The sequence below is a fragment of the Ailuropoda melanoleuca genome, chromosome 8, assembly GCF_002007445.2.
Source record: "Ailuropoda melanoleuca isolate Jingjing chromosome 8, ASM200744v2, whole genome shotgun sequence".
Taxonomy (NCBI): Eukaryota; Metazoa; Chordata; class Mammalia; order Carnivora; family Ursidae; genus Ailuropoda; species Ailuropoda melanoleuca.
This window is the reverse complement of record NC_048225.1, coordinates 9,680,385-9,696,530: the sequence shown is the minus strand read 5'-3', so window position 1 is coordinate 9,696,530 and position 16,146 is coordinate 9,680,385. Positions and strand designations below refer to the sequence as shown.

Genomic DNA, 16,146 nt, shown 5'->3' with positions numbered 1-16,146 from the left:
CGTCCTAAGCAGTCGTACCCTTTCTGGTCTCCCTCCGGCTGGGAGGCGCTATTGTGACGACTGAGCAGAGCGCCCAGGCAAGCATCAGAGACAGGACAGGCCTGATGGGGTCACACCAAGGCAGCTGGGAGACTGGAACATCTTCCTACCGCACTTGAAACCAGCAGAGTTTATGGGGTCCCCTTTCAATGGGCTGCAGCTGCAATGCCCACCTCTCCTGCCTGTGGCTGGCACTCGGCTCATCTGGAAACGCACAGAGGGGTGTTGAAAATCCCTTTCTGCTCTGAAGGTTTGGTCAATGAGGAGACTAACCATCAGCGACAAGGGGCCTGGGCCAGCAAGCAGAACTCTCACTTTGTTCCCACACTTGAGTTGGTCTTGGATCCCTAGAGACAGGTCTGCATCTCCTAGGAGAACCGCTCCTGTCATGGTCTCCAGCGTGGGGTTTGCCAGCATCTACTCTCTCCACATTCTCTGTTTCAAGCGATTCAATTTAATCTTTGTTGCAGTGGAGAGGCCCTTGGGAAGATCGGATTTTTAACTAACCGGGCACCGTCTCTTCCTTCTCTTGGGGTCCCCACAGAGAAGAGATTTTGACCATGATTGTGCAGTAAGCAAGCATCAAATAGAAAGCGCTCGAACACAATTAGGTGGTCCTTGTATGAACGGCAGAGGGTAGATAAGGTCTCAAAAAAAAGATCCTTACTCAACCAGCTGCCAAGGCTTGGCTGGAGCTGGGTTTTTCCCATCTGAGGGGTCCCGCGGACTGGCTTAGCATCAGTCCTTCAGGGCCGAATGACACAGGACCATTGCCCCAGGATGCTTGGCCAAGCCTTCCTGGGGGTCCAGTACATCTCAACCCACTGCACAGATAGGTACAAAGCAAAACTAAGCTTTGCATGGGCAACCGATCGTGAGGATGGCTGGAAGCAAGCAAGTTGTCAGGGCTGTGCAGGCACATTAGGAGGTGCGGCACTGGGCATTAATTCAAAGCGGGGCACTCACAGAAAGCAGAGGCAGGCATACCTGGGATGGCCGTGGGCTGGGCCGAGGTCCTGAACACAAAATGAGCCGCCTTAGACTTCCCCTGCTGGTTCTCAGCCACCACGTAGACCTCATACTCAGCATTCCAGTCTAGGGACTTGAGCATGACGTGGTCACTTCCAGACGGGAGCCGGATCTCTGGTTTCCACTCGGAGGACAGCTTCTGGGAGAAACCGGCAGGAAGGACACAAGACACCAGGACAGTTTAGATGAAAATGTCAGTGAGACCAGCTAACGGGAAGAGCTTCAGGGAGTCACAACTACTGGTGCAAAATAATACAAATAAAAAATGATGATAGGACAGGGTGTTCATTCTTTACCAGCCTGAAAACCCGCAAGGATGATGCAGGTCAGGAGGTCAACCTCGCATTTTGCAAGCACAGTGGCAGATGGCAGGTGGTATAGGGCCAACCTTCCAATGTCCTGTCCCATCACCATCAGGGCACCCAGAGACCTGAGAACATTCTGGAATGCATGGGCACATGGATGCCCCAGAAGAGCCATACATCAAATATACTTTTCGTCCTATTTCAGGAAGTGGCTCACACTCAGCTGTGTGACTCACCTCCCTGACACAGGAACACTGCATAGATTCATTTTATCAATAAAAACTGCCATTTGTTGAGCACCGACTATGCTCCTGGCCCCGTACTAAAGGCTTTCCACAATTTTCTCATTGTATCCCTACAAACAGCCTGTAAAGGGTTTTATCAGGCTGCACGTTCGCTTGGCCCTATGTCACTGTTGGCCCAGTTTTAATCTAAACAATTTAAAACAAAGAAATTCAGCTGTCTACGTCTTCTCTTTCTCTGAAAGGCTCCTGTCCTTGGTAAGCTCTATACGAGAGGTAACCAGAATATAAAGCAAATATTATGCTACACAAAAATACTAATAATGTATAATAACAATATTAGCGAACACCAAGTGTTTGAAATAGAAGAGAAGGCAGGTAAGGCTGTTGAAATCTAACATATCTCCGTGTTCTGTCCCCATTGTCTTTTTAAGGCAGACCTGCCTGACACAGCCACAGCGGCTCTTCTGGAAAACTGACATGTGAGGTGGCCTCGTCTGGGAGGTGTCTCCAGACCCGGGTGTCATCTTAGCAGTGATTACTGTAATTATGGGGTGGGGGTAGGTGTTCCATGTGTCAGGCACATTTCAGGTTCTTTGCTTATATTAAAACTGATCTTTTCAATAAGTTGATAATCTATTTTATTCCCATTTTACAAATAGAGAAATGGAGGTTTTTGGAAGACTGGGTGACCTATTCAGATCACATGTTGGTAAGTGGTAAAGCTGAAACTGGATCCCATGTCTGTCTGGGCCACATCGGTCTAACAAGGGCCAGAAATGGCCCACCCGACCACACTGTCCACTTCCTGTGGGCTGTGCTGGGCCACCACTCAATCCCGGTATCCTGTTCCACAGCGAGGAACCACAGGGGCCTCTCACACAGCTGTGCCTCTAGGCTGGGCCTTAAGGAGTTCACACAGCCTCCGCCTCTGACGTCAGCCTCATGCCTGGCTTCACAATTAACTGGGGAGGGGCTGAGTGGCATGACAGGTCTGCCCACCAGCTGGGAAGTGTGCCTGGTAGGGCTCTGCGCTGTAGAGACTCTCCATTAAGCCTAACCAGGCAAGGGCTCACACATCACTTCAGTGGGGGCTGATCAAAGAGAAGGAGAAGTCAACTTCCTTGAAAAACCCTTTCTATTTGAGGAAAGAAAACTGCTCTCTGGTTCATTTCCTACGGGTAAGAAATCAGAGCTGGAGGCTATTCCCAGCGCTCAGACGCTGCCTCTAGATCTCTCAGCAACTGGTTGTGGCTGGCAGTGGCCAAGTGTCATTCTAAAACCAAAAAAAGTGAGAGTGATTCTCATTTTGGGGGCTGGAGATATAAAGTGGGATGACAGGAATCTTGGATGGTGAGCAAACCAGGAAGAAAGGGTTCAGGGCCAACCTCACTGAGAGCAGGATTAGACCAGCTCAGGGAGGGTCTGAGGGGCAGGTGGGAACGACCATGGTTTGGGATGGTAAGGCAGCCCAAGGCAGGGGTGAAGAGCCCGGTGTCTTCAGACAGACCTGATTCAAACTCTGCTCACCCAGCTGTGAGAGATCAGGCATTATTGACTGGGTACGTTACTTCCTCCATAAAGGGCAGAGAATCCTAAGGCCAGCTTCATAGGGTTCTTGTGGGGAGACAATACACGTAATTGCAGTGCCTGGCCCACTGCACGCACCTTATCAAACGCACTGATCATGAGATATCAGTATATTATTTGCACAAAGTACTGGGTAATGGCAATACCACTTTGTAGAAATGTTCAAGAAGCAGAGAAATCGATCACGAGAGGAGTTTGTCGCCATCACAATCATATTAGAGGTTTCAAAATGGTCCCAGTGCAGACATGGCCCGATAGCTGTAGGTCAAACTTGGGACTTAAAACCCTGACCAGAGCCCCTGAGCCATCTGCAAGACACAGAACGACTCTGCCCCACCTGGGCTTTGCAGGTCGTTGCCCCAAGGATGTAGGTATCAGGGCTGCAGAAGTGGGGGTGAAGACGGGGCCGGAGCCACTCACCGCTCGGTACTTGACCAGGTAGTGCCTGATGGGGGAGCCGCCGTCATCCTGCTTGATCAGGTTCACCTTAATAGAGTTTCCATCCTCGCCCATCTGCCCCTCAAGCTTAGGTGCGCTGGGTTCCCCTGAAACAGCCAGTTAATTCATGTGACATTTTCATCTACAAAAGGAAAATCCAATCCGTCAGCATGGGATATAGTGACAGGGTGGGGTTGGACTTTTTTCTTGCTTTCTCAGAAATTCAAATGGTTAAAAAGCAATAAATATAAAACTTCGGGTTCCACAGATGCCTCAGACTTAGGCCCAAACTGGGAGTGCCTTTTGGGAATGTTCTCGGAAACCTTCCCTAGTAGAACAGTCCTTTTACCATTTTAGAAACAGGATTTTTTTTTTTTTTAATGTCTCTCACTAGTGCTTGCATTTCCTTTTTGCCTGCTCTTACAACTGGAGATTTAACTGTGATGAGCCTGAAACATTTTGAGGAACAGACTGAAATACAGGAAAATGTGTGTAAGCGTTTAAGAAGAAAACTTACACCCATACAATAATTCTTCACAGCAACCAGTTTCTTCCTGGATACGTGATTCGTCCTGGGGGTCCAGGGGACCCACATTCCTAGTAGGGGTGGAATAACGCTGCATTTTTGTGACCGGTTTTCCGTGAATTAAATTCTGTTACTTAGATTCACTTAGAAACGTGACAAGTTTCCAGTTGTGCTTAAATAAAGCACAGTTGCCAGGGGCAAGTCTCCTGTAAGCACCCTGCATTTGTGGCTCAACCGCCTGAGTGATAATCCTTGGCACCTTGTTTAAAGTTTTTTTGTTTGCGAGAAGAGAGAGGAAAGAAATGTCTTTAGGATTTCTCAACAGAGAAAAGTCAATGTCTCTATTTGCAGTCTACGCTCGGCTTGTGAATCCAAGGTAGAGAAGGAAGACAGGCTTGTATGGGACTAACTACCAGGGCTGGGACGGTTCTTCTGTGAGTAAGACGCTGACTTACTTTAAGAGAAACTATGTCATTAGTGGACACTGGAAACAATGAGGTGAGAGGCTGATAAAAGTTGAAATGAAGATTCAATGCACTTGGGGACCCTGCACTTCCTCCGAGGACACATCTCTGTGTCTAGTTCATGGCATCAGACGGAAACTTGGGAGAGCCTATAAACAGTTACCCTCTGGGTGGGTTGTCCTGGCTTGTTCGCTGGAGGACAGAATCAGACATGTGACTGAAAACCCAGAAAGGTTTGTCACCAGGCTTCAGACCTCATTACCCCAAAGTGTACCATTGGCCAGTTGTGACAAGGCTGCTGGCAAAGCCATTGAGTCCACCCTCCTCATTCAGCTACTTTGGGAACCGCACCATGGCTGCTTGTCCCGTTCCTCCCTTTGTGACAAGAAGGAGCCAGAGAGGGAGAGCTCATGGACAGCCCTGGCTACTTGGCCTGGGCCCGCAGCACACACACCACCAGGGAGCTGGTTAGAAATGCAGATTCCACTTTAAGAAGATCCCCAGGTGACCCGTGTGCATGTTTACGCTTGAGAAGCCACCGTGACGGGGATGCAGGGGTTCTGCAACAGGGAGGACGCGTCACGTTCATGTGCAAGGGAGAAAGGATTTAGGAAAAGTTGCACTTGTGCTTTATTTTCCTCAATCAGTGATTAAGGAAAATGAGAAACAAGAATTAAAAAAGGCAAGAAAAGATTTTAGGCAAAGACTTGTCCTGTTTTCGTGCCGCTCTCTAGACACTGGTCCCAACTCTTCAGTGGAAAACATTTTGGAATTTGGTTTAGATGATGTCAAGGCAGACACACTCTTCAAATTCTTTTGGACTGTTCTAAGTCTCAGACAGAAGTTTAGTAATGAATGATATCATTATAAATATCCAGTGCTATGGAGAAACTCAAACCAGGTGGACACTACATCAGAGCGGGGCAGGTCTATGCAGTCACCAGTGCTGAACAAATGGGAGCATGAGGCATGGAACTTTCCAATCCTAATCTCTGAAGCAGGGTGACCAACTCATCCTGGCTGGCCTGGGCCTTTCCCGGGTGTCACCACTGCAAGTCCTGCACCCCAGAAAACCCTTAGTCCCAGGCACACAGGGATGGTTGGTGGCCCGAGACAGAACGGGGATGGGCATGAACGATGACTTCCATATTCGGAATTGCGACACTGACTCACTGATGGTCTATTTGCCTTAAGAAGGAGGGAAGGAGGCGGCATCAATGGCCCTTCCAACACACTCACTAGGCAAGGACCCAGTCCTTCCCCCAAGGCCTTTGCTTTGGGGGGAGTATCTACTTAGAAGAGGCGCTCCCTTTCATGTTTGTAGGGACCCCTGTAAAACTGAATGCTTAAACAGGCCTCCTCTATGAATGTAGAGGAGGGCCCTGGGCTAGGCGTTCTCCACGGCCCCCTCTCGCTCTGTCAGCGCTGTGACCCGATGATGGTCACTGCGTCAGGATGAACTATCTAAGAACACCTTGGCTATTTTCACAACACTGTGAAAGACGCAAAATAAGGATGTCCGGCCAATTTCAGTGAGATGAACCAAGATCAGTGATCCCACATCTCTAGGGCACAGGGTAGACCTTTTTTTTTTTTTTTTTTTAAAAATTTAAAAAAGTTTTTTTCCCCAAAAGTCGTGCCTTTGAAAAGAGACCCCAACTGTCTTCAAAGACCTAGGAATAAAAATCTGGCCAAGGAATCTCTGCAGAAACCAACAACCCCGATGAAAGTAGTCAAGTCTCATCTTTGGATGTGTTTCAGAAAAAACAAAATCGGAATCATAGAGAAATCACTAAAAACTATACCACGGTTAGAGCACAGTTCTAACACTGACCACAGTTGGAATGCTACCCATTGCTATCATTTTATCAGAGTGACGACCACGTTATTCTGACATGGTTGTATTACTTTCTCATAGAATTTAGAGCATATCATGCAATATTTAGGGGTGCATCACTTCAAGTGCTTTAACTATGATTTACTCAACCAATGTTTACCGAGTATCCACCTTCTAGGTACCAGGTAGTCACTTAGGCATTGGCATCTCAAAGGTAAACAAGACAAGGTTTTGTTTGTCAAATGAAAAAAAAACCTAGTTATGATCAATTCCTTTTAAAAAATGGCGGGGCCCTCGTACAGAAACGTAACCCTTCCTGTGACAGTGTTTCTACAGGAAGATTATCATCAACCAGCACTGGAGGGATTCTGACCCACTTCGTAGCTATGGAACTTGCTGTAGTCACATAAAGGTGAAGAAAGAGCAATATTTGTTTAATGACTTGCCCTATCCATCTTCAAATGTTCCCCGTGTCAGTTTTTCTAAGGATTAAAGATACGCTACAGGAACTGCTTCCTGAGCTTTCGGCAAGAAGGCTCCAGCCACGCCTGACGAAGGGGGGCCGATGCTGGAGAGATGGGGCCTTGGCATCTGGGAGGCTCACGGCTTTACTGAACACGTTAGGAGAGGAAATTATTTAGAGGGTCCCAATGTGCACTGTGTTCTGAAATAGCTGCCCTGATTGAAATCATTATGGGTAATTTCAGCAAAACCAATATTGTAATTATTTGTAAATGTTGGTTTGCAATTCAGCAGCGATCGGCAGGTTGCTCCAAGAAAACCCCTGGGGTTAATTATACCTTCTGAATTTAGCTTTAGCCACGAGTCAGATTTCCCCCCCAAATATTTTATGTAAAGACTAAAAAAAAAAAAACCACAACAAAAAACCCAACAGCACCTTACAAATAAACCCTGCCGATAACAAATATAAAATATCAGGCAGCCCTGGTATTTGCTAGAAGCATGTAAATCATGTGTGCAAGGAAACAAGAAGGTACCATAGAGACCACATACAGTCAGAAACATTACAGACAGGTCTTATAAATTCCTCTTAGAAATCGTAATTGAAATGTGTATTTTTGGCCTTGTGGATTGTAGGTTCTTTGTAATTTTCATGCTGTTGTGCCCTAAAATCGGAGTCGGCTTCATGTCCTTCCCCTGGTCGGCCTAAGCCCTGAGGTCAGAAAGCTTACTGCTGGGTACCTGAATTCCATAACGAAATTACAGCAAGCCCAGGGCGTTTGGACAGCGTTTGTGAATTTTAGAAGGAAAACAATATTCTACTTCTCACTCAAAAATGCCCAAGTACTAAGAATTCTCTCTTCTGACTGAAGTGCTGAGGGAGGCCTGACCCACACCCTTTCCTCATCCACTTTGCTGTCTCCTCCCACAGGCGTCTGCACAGAGTTTTGGGCATCTGAGTACAAACAAGTGATGGATGTAAGGCTTGCATTGGACTCTCTCCCTTTTTCTATCAAATGGGATTGTCTGGCATCGCAATACTGTTACTTTGTGTATCCTAACTCCTGTTCCCTGTGAACCACTTCCTGCAAGCAATTTGAAACCAATTTGAAACGTACATATGCCTTTTTGTTACTTGCTTAGAAGAGCCCAAAATGTATGATTTGGCTGTTCAAATATGAAGCCTATTAGACCTTTCCAACTCAGGAACATTGGCAATTACATAAAGAGGTTAGAAGTTTGGTCCTTAGCGGATGGGCAAATTACCTAAGGGAATCAGGATTTGCAGTTTTTAGCCTGCTAACTGTCCTTCCTGAGACCAAAATCTTTGCCAAACAGATGAATCCAATGTGCCTTGGACCTTCCAACTCCCTGCGATGTCCCCTCTCATGGCCTACCTGGCTATTCTAGGGGTGCTAAGGGGGCTTTCTGACAGTCCCAGTGAGCGGCCAACAGTGCCTGGACGGGTTTCAATTTGTCCTAAACACTGGTCCCCCAAAGCAGGCCTTGGGAGTCAAGTGTTCCTTTTCTCCTGAGCTCTTTCCTCTTCGTTAAGAAATTGCTTGTGCTAGCACGACCTCTTTGCTATCCTGGTCATGGGCTCCAGGGAACACGGGGACACGACGAGTGAGTATGGCTCTTACCGAAAGGGCATTTCGCTCTGAGGCCACGGTCATGGGGGCATCTGGCCTACACGTTTCTTTCGAATCAGCTTCCTTGGGGATTATGAATGTGAGTGTGTGAGCCGGGGGGCAGGTGGGAAGGCTGAGGGCAGCATGGGGTATGAATGAAACAGCAACAAATGAACTTTGACAGACTGAACCACAGAGATGCCAAGTCCCTTCTCATGGGTGTCATGAAAACACCAACAGATTAATTGATCAATTATCTTTGTTTCATCATCTTAAAAAGAAAATATGACCACGAAGGTGTGGCTTGTGGTTATGGGGCTGATCCAGGCTGAGGAAGTTAGGACTGAAATAACCTCCAACAATTAAGTCGGCTCCTGCCTCCCAGGCCACAAGGGGGTTTGTGCACATCTTCGACACTATTTCACGGACGTCAGGTCTCTCATAAAGAAGTACGAGGCTCCTGGGAGTTTTCGGCCCTCACACTGCTAAGCCCTAGGGAACTGGGCCCTTTCCAAAGCCCCCAGCCTCTGCACCCAGGATTCGGGCCGATACACGTCACTGCCTCCCTCTGCAGACCCCTCACGCTAGCTCTCTACCACCAGTGCAGGGAATCCTTTGGAATAAAGGCAATTAGAGCAGAACCCCTGGTGAAAAGTCTGTGTCGACCTGCCAGAGACCCGTGGCAATCCAGACACACAGCTGTAAAAAAATAAAGGAGGGAGTGGAAGGGGTGGTTAGTGATGTTTTCAATCTAAGAAGGAATAGTGGGTGTTAAGGAGTTTAGTTCATCAGAATCAGCATGTCCTAGTAGGAGAGGCAGTGTCAGTAGCTAAAGAAAAGAAGATATTTACGAATGGGGGGTGCGGGGGGGGGTCCATGCTCAGACATGCAGCACACTGACAGAGGGTTGCAGGGGGCTTCTCATTGCACACATGCTGGTGGTGGGAAGGGTGAGGAGGCCCATTTACACAGAGTCCTCATGGCTCATGGGAGTCACTGGAGGAAGGAGACTGGGCCGTGACCAGGTGCCAGGATATTAAGAGTAAACTTCGGCAGCTTAGCTTGGCACAGCAAGCCCACTCCTGGGAGAGTCTCCCTGCTCATCAAAACCTTCCTCAGTTAGGCCCCACTCTCCTTAAAGCCTTACTCGCGTCCAGAGAAAGGAGGCAATCACATTCTTAACTAATCTTTATTTCTCTCCCCCATAAATTTTATTTGCTCTGGCCTCTCCGTTCCCTTAAATTTTATTATTAAAGGCCATTTCCTGTGGCTTGCTGTTCATGTGAATAAGAAGTCCTCTGCCTGTCCCTTTGCAAATGGCCAGAGAGTGTCTGTCACAGAAGGGCAATGTGGTTTGATGAGGGGGTAATCATGCTGCCAAATTCCACAGGCACTTAAGTGATTTTTTTTAGCACTGGCCACATTTTTACCGACACCCAAGGCCATTGCTAAGGTGCGTTTTTAGGGCAACTGCAGGAAACATCTTCAAACATTTCTTGCTTTGCTTACAATGTCTGGAAGAGATCTCTCTTCAGAGGTGTGGGTCAGTTTCAACCTTGTTCGTGTGAGGCTTCGCTTCGTCCTGGATTACAGCACCGCACAGAAACGACCAAACTTGTTTTTAAGAAAGAAACTAACTGGTTTCAACTCCACATCTGCTCATACTTCGGATCTCAGGGGGAAGCTCCCGGGTTTTCCCTAGTACATTAGCTTTGGAGCCATCACCTCATGTCTTAAAAGAACACGGTCCCCCACAGGGGAATAATGAAACCACAGTATTTCGGGTGAGACTTGGGAGTTTAGAAAATCTTAGGCTCCCAATATTGTCTGCTCTACGACTCACAGATTAGGTTGCCTTTTCAAGGCAGGTCAAATTTCTTAGCACATCAGATAGTGCCCTGTTTTGGGGACACCCCGACTTCATTTCACACAGTGTAAACACCACACATCTTTTTGGAAATGACAGACAGCTCTGACCCCAGACCTCATCCAGGAGTCTGGTTGTAAATGGGACTCAACAGGAGCACAGTGGCCACGCCAGAAAGCTGACGTCCTCGGGGGTGGTCAGTGTGCAGGGCGAGCAGGAAGGAAGCATCCGCAGGGCTCACACACGTGGGGGAACGAAACAAAAGGACGGACCAGGAACAGAGAACACGCATGCGAGACAGCTGTGGATGGTTTTGTCCGTGTGGATGTCGCCCAGTCAGTTCCTCAGAGACGTGAGGCCAAACGGGGACCCCTCGCATGCACGGGCACACTGGGCGGTTATTGGTGTTAGTCTGGCTTTCGTGATCAGTGTAGCCCGTGTGTGTCTCAGGTTGTGATGTGAAGTAACGATTTTCAGTTAGAAGAGAACAGAATGCAGATGACGACTCCCAGGGCAGGTTTTGAATAGGTGTTTGATTTTACAGTGGGGAAGCTGTGAGTAGAGGCTTCCTTTTCTCTTTACGGTAAGCGAGAAATGTTTTCACAAGGTTGTGACAGTCACAATATTAGCTAATTATTTTGTCACCGCTCTGTGCTTAATTAGGCTATAATTTTATTTCCTTTGCTGTAAGGGTCAATCATGTGCTTCCTGATTACAAAGAGATCTCCAGTCATGGTAACTGCCAACTTCTGCTTTGATTTCCTGCCCCGCCTTGCCAGGGGGAGGGTCACTCTTAAACAGTGACACATCAACAATCCAAACTGCTTTAATTCCAAATTCTTAAATCTCTCGTTTCAGTAAATCCTCAATTTGCATGAATTTTATGAAGCACTCTCTTTGGTTTTGAGCAAATAGAACCACTGCAATTGATACCTTTCTCTCTGTAACGTTTCAGTGTTGTAAACAGATACATTTCACATTTTCACAGAAATGACTCATTTTAGAGCAACTGTGGTTTTCAGGACTACTGGATAAAGTTAAACAACAATGTCACAAAGATAATTTGCAAAAATGCTTTCTGGGAAATAATTTTTACGAACTATCTGGAAAAAATTCAAGTTTGCAAACTGTGCCGTGGCAAATGTGGTTTTAATGTAGATAGCAGTTTGCAGGGCCGAGTTTCTTGAACTGAAATGTTAAACCAAAGGCTGTCATGGTATCAAATCGTTATGTCAAGGCTGCAAAGAATGATGAATTCTAGAGGTGAACTAAGAAGGAGAGGAAATCTCTCAAATGGCTTCACTTGGGAAATCTGAGACAGGCAGAAATGAGTGGGCCCTAGGTGCGAGGCTGTGGTCCCAGGTTTATTTCCCTAATCAGAACAAAGAGTTTTACCTTCTGTTCACCAGCGTGGACGACATCATCAGCACCATGCAAGCCACATGACAAAGTCACATGATACGCACGCACATGATTGGTTGAAAGGAAAGTGGAGGAGGTCACATGGAAAATACAAAAAAATTAAAAACTGATGTAAACAATGGGCAGGGAGAAAAAATCAACAACAAAATCACAGACTAAATAAAAGGAGAAATCAAATTAAATTAGCAGCATATATAGGAAACATTGGGAGGACAGTCAAACTGCCCGGAAATAGAAGGATAATAAATCATAAAGAGCACTTGGTTAACGACACCAATAAGCATTAGATACAGCGGCAACACTGCATATTAATACATCAAGGAGCATGTACACTTGTTTGGAAATAGGGAGGTGTTTCTGTCGGGACCCGGATGTCCAAGTCAATCCAGGAGACTGTTGAAGGAAAAGAAGAAAAGCGAGTTATTATTCACAGATTCCAGAAATGTCTCGGCATCCTTGGGAAACAAGCGCAATGAAAGAGAACATGGGTCATGCAGGAAAAGTCTCAAGACTGTGTGCCCTGTAGGAACAAAATATTACATTACATCGAGAAAAGCCATTTCCTGTCCTGTGGTGCACGAGGAGAGGGGGCATGGGCTGAATAAGGTTTTGGGGGATGCAGGCCAGAGAAGGCAGTCCTGGTGGTCCTTTCTCACTTTCCTGTTCATCTACCCACGTTGTCCTGGAGCCCCCAGTGAGATACCCCAATTGAGACACCTACAAAGGTGGAGGCCAGTGCAGAAGGGAACAGGTTTCTTTCTGGTGGTCGAGATGATGGCTCTGTCAACACCTAACAGCAAAACTGAACCCCTGTCCCCATGAGCTAAGACTCTGACATTGAACAAATGCTTGGACATTTGTGGATACAGTTCTCTCTCTAGACTTGTGGCTGCACTGATAAGATACGGATTTGACCTTGACAATTCAAAAAATGATTTTCTTGTTGGGCTTTATCTATATTCCTTTTTGTCCTATGTTGTCTTTATAGTCTAATCTGTTACTGAATGATTTGCCTCATCAAAAGGCATTTTGGGTTTTCCGCCTTAACTTGCACAGGCCAAGGGGAAATTCAGGCTATTGCTGGTTGAAGCTAAGAGAAGAAGGGCAAAGAGGGGAGGTGGAGGTACCTTTCTGTCCAAAGCACACGACTGTTTAAAAATAATGCGGGAGAAATGCTGTAGCCCAATTACACATCCTTGCCACTGTGAGCTGATACAACCTGTCTTCCTCATTGTCCCACACTGCACAGGCTCTGGAGGGTTCCAACCAACGGTGCCCTGCGGGGATTATATACAACTGATCGGTTTCTCTTTTGATCTTATCTAGATACCTTCATTCATTCATGATTATAAATGGATCAACACACACACACATTAGCAAAAATAGGAGACGATATTTACTTTCAACACTATTGACTAGCTGATGATTGATGGATTTTTGTGCGCTTCTAGCTACTGTGCTGTTCTGCTGCATTCACACGTGCTACCTTTCTCCTTACTGTATACGATTATGCTCCTGATAATCAGCTCAGCAACCTGTGTTGCTGCCCAATTGTGACTGTCTTTCCTCATACCCCAGGGTCCACTGGGACCGACAATTTGGGTCAGTAGTCAAGTGGTACGAGAAAAAAAAAAAAGACAAACTTTCTTCTCTTTTGATGTTGCTACTGGGCATCTTATCTGTGGACAGAAATGTCTGATGTTTAAAAATTAAACATATGTCGGGGAGGAACACCTAATTCCTCTTTAAGTAAAAATCTGGATTCAAGATTCCAGGGAAGACCAGTCTACAGTGAGACACGTTAAGATGACCAGAGCTGTGCAAATGCGTTTTATAGCCGCCTCCTAGTCTGCCTCGCACACACACTGTCCCAGGCTGGAAGGGACAGGAGCATGGCTGTTTGAAGAAGAAAGGGTTAACTGCATTCCTTTCCCAAATGCAAAACAAAACCAAACCAAAGAAAAACCCCCCAAAATAAAAAACCCATCCTCTGCGTGAGACCCATGCGAGCACAGTTCATTGTCACCCGCTCTGCTCTGCTGACAAAATGAAACCTCAAAAGCATCAGGAATTAAAATTCATTGCAGCACACACACACAGAGAACACCAAGAAAGCAGACCCTCAGCTATGCTCTGCAGTAGAAAAAAAGAATCATTTCATGCAACACGCAGAATCAGGAAACTCTTTTCTTCTCTGTTCAATTATGTATCAGAACCCTTGGCCCAGGGAGCAGAGCGGGAGCTGTATTTCGCATACCTGCTTTCTGCCTTCTCCCACTGACTACTGCTCGTGTCATTTTTTTTTCTGTGTGCTCAGAAATATTATAAATCCTAAACCCCCACACGGCTGTGGACACCACTGTAAATACACACACACACACACACACACACACACACACGTGCACGCGTGTGCCCGGAGGCTCCTGCTGACTGGGGACTTCAGGCCTAACCCACAAGCTCACCTCATTAGAACATTATAAAGGCTAGCTTGAAACAGGTCACCGTTGCAATGAAGTGTAATGTTTTCCACAAGTCTGGCCCTGACTCTACCCTCTGCAGATGAATTCCAGAACTCTGACCTGGACTCTCAGCACAGAGACTTGAGCGGGCCCGGCTACGTGTTCTGGGGCCGCCATTTTCGCGGCGCTGAGGAGGAGGGCTGCAAGGCTTCTCCCTCCTGGTGCACTCTGTGCACTCCTCATGCCCCCTGGGCCCTGCCTCGAGTCCCACGAAGCAGGGCACGCTGTCAGGAGCGAGCCGTGACTTCCTTCTCTGCTGCACCCTCCACCTTTCCCCGAGCAGCATTCTCTCTATTCCTTCCCTTGTTCTCAGTCTTGGCTACTTGTGCGTGTGCATGTGCGTGTGTACATGTGTGCACGCTTCAGAGGGGACGGACAACAAAAGCTGGGAGGAGATGCTCTTCTTTTGTCTCCTTAGTGTTTCTCTAATCCTATTCTGTTTTTCACACAAAGGGAAATCTGGAAAACTCCTCACGCAGCATATTCTTCAAATAATCATCCCAGCCCTTGTGATGGTGCTGGGTCTGTTCTCTTGGCCACGCAGACTGCATGCTTAGGAAACCACACCAGGAGAAGAGCCTCCATGCATTCATAACTGTTACTTTTAATACAAGGGACAAGGACAGGCAGCACTGTGACCCAGAAGTCAGCTCAGCAACACGCAGCAATCTGGCCAAGAGCCGCCATAACTCTGTACTCACTAGCCGGTTCTGTGGTTGTGAGGGCAGGAAGAGGCCAGGTTGCTATGGAGACATGAAGGGCAGACAGGGCACAGAAAGGTGAAGGAGAGCATGGAGATACAAATTATACTCATAAGTAAATACATGCACGCGTCTTTATAGGACTGTGTACGTGTGCCTGCATATCAGAGATACATATAGATCTAAAGAAAAGAAAGAGATGGTGAGGGGGATATTCTCTCACGTCTTTCCCCCTGTTTTATCAAGAGAAATATGGATACTTTAAAGAAATCAGAGATTTTGCTGACAAGTTACTCTCATGTGGCAAGAAATAATATAACCTCATTTATTCTTACCACAAGTTCCAGCTACCTTGTGCTGGGCACTGTTTTCATTTTCACAGATACCTACGAGAGAGGTAGAGTCTATCCTTCATCAGAGAGATAAGGACTCTGTGGCCCAGGAGTGGCTCATTCAAGGCCACTCAGCCGGACACAGAAGGAGCAGACACGGGATTTGAACCCAAGGCTGTCTCTGGTTCCCAAGCCTGGAAAGCACCACCTGGGGGTGGTGACCCCGTTGCTAAGCCAAACAGATGCAATAGGAGGCTTCTGAGCCCAGGGCTGGAGTGTCCCCTCCACCCCCTGAGGCTGTGCCTAGAGTGCGGCCGTGCCTGAGCCAGGCGGGTGGCGCCGCCCTGCCCGCCCCGAGCACCTGCCGCACTGATACCTCGGGCCTCACGCAGCTGCTGTCTCCCTTTGCTCTCCACCCCCGCCCCTCCCTGAGAGCTGGGCTCAAAACTCCAAAGAGTCGCAGGCACAAAGCTCTCTCTCGAGTCCCCAGGGGAACAGAAGGGCAGGGAGGCCAAATGAAATAAGACCGTAAGTGAGAGAGGCTCAGTCAGGAATGACGAGGTTGGAGACTGACCAGGCGACGTCACTGCCAGGCTTAGCGGTCCTGCCTCGGGGTGGGTAGACACAGCTTGCTAAGCGCTATAACGTTTTTTAGGGGGGTGGTGGGGGAGAAGGGCGATTACTCATCCTATTTTATGGAAGAGAAAGAGAGGGCTCACTTACGAAGGGTTAAATAATTTGC

General features: G+C 47.3%; 1 protein-coding gene across 21 annotated transcripts in view; it reads right to left on the bottom strand.

The window, feature by feature from the left end:
- The window catches only part of NCAM1 (neural cell adhesion molecule 1), a 300,907-nt gene that overhangs the window by 16,687 nt on the left and 268,074 nt on the right, over nucleotides 1–16,146 (bottom strand). For 9 of the 21 annotated variants that reach the window (XM_034665765.1, XM_019807845.2, XM_034665767.1 and 6 more), the window contains 2 exons: nucleotides 3,626–3,750; nucleotides 1,027–1,204 (listed from right to left, as the gene is read on the bottom strand). In XM_034665765.1, coding sequence (XP_034521656.1) covers nucleotides 1,027–1,204; nucleotides 3,626–3,750 — 303 coding nt within the window. Of the gene's footprint in view, nucleotides 1–1,026; nucleotides 1,208–3,625; nucleotides 3,751–11,825; nucleotides 11,829–15,072; nucleotides 15,115–16,146 lie in introns of all 21 variants that reach the window. The other 12 variants (XM_034665762.1, XM_034665763.1, XM_034665764.1 and 9 more) reach the window with 4 other exon arrangements.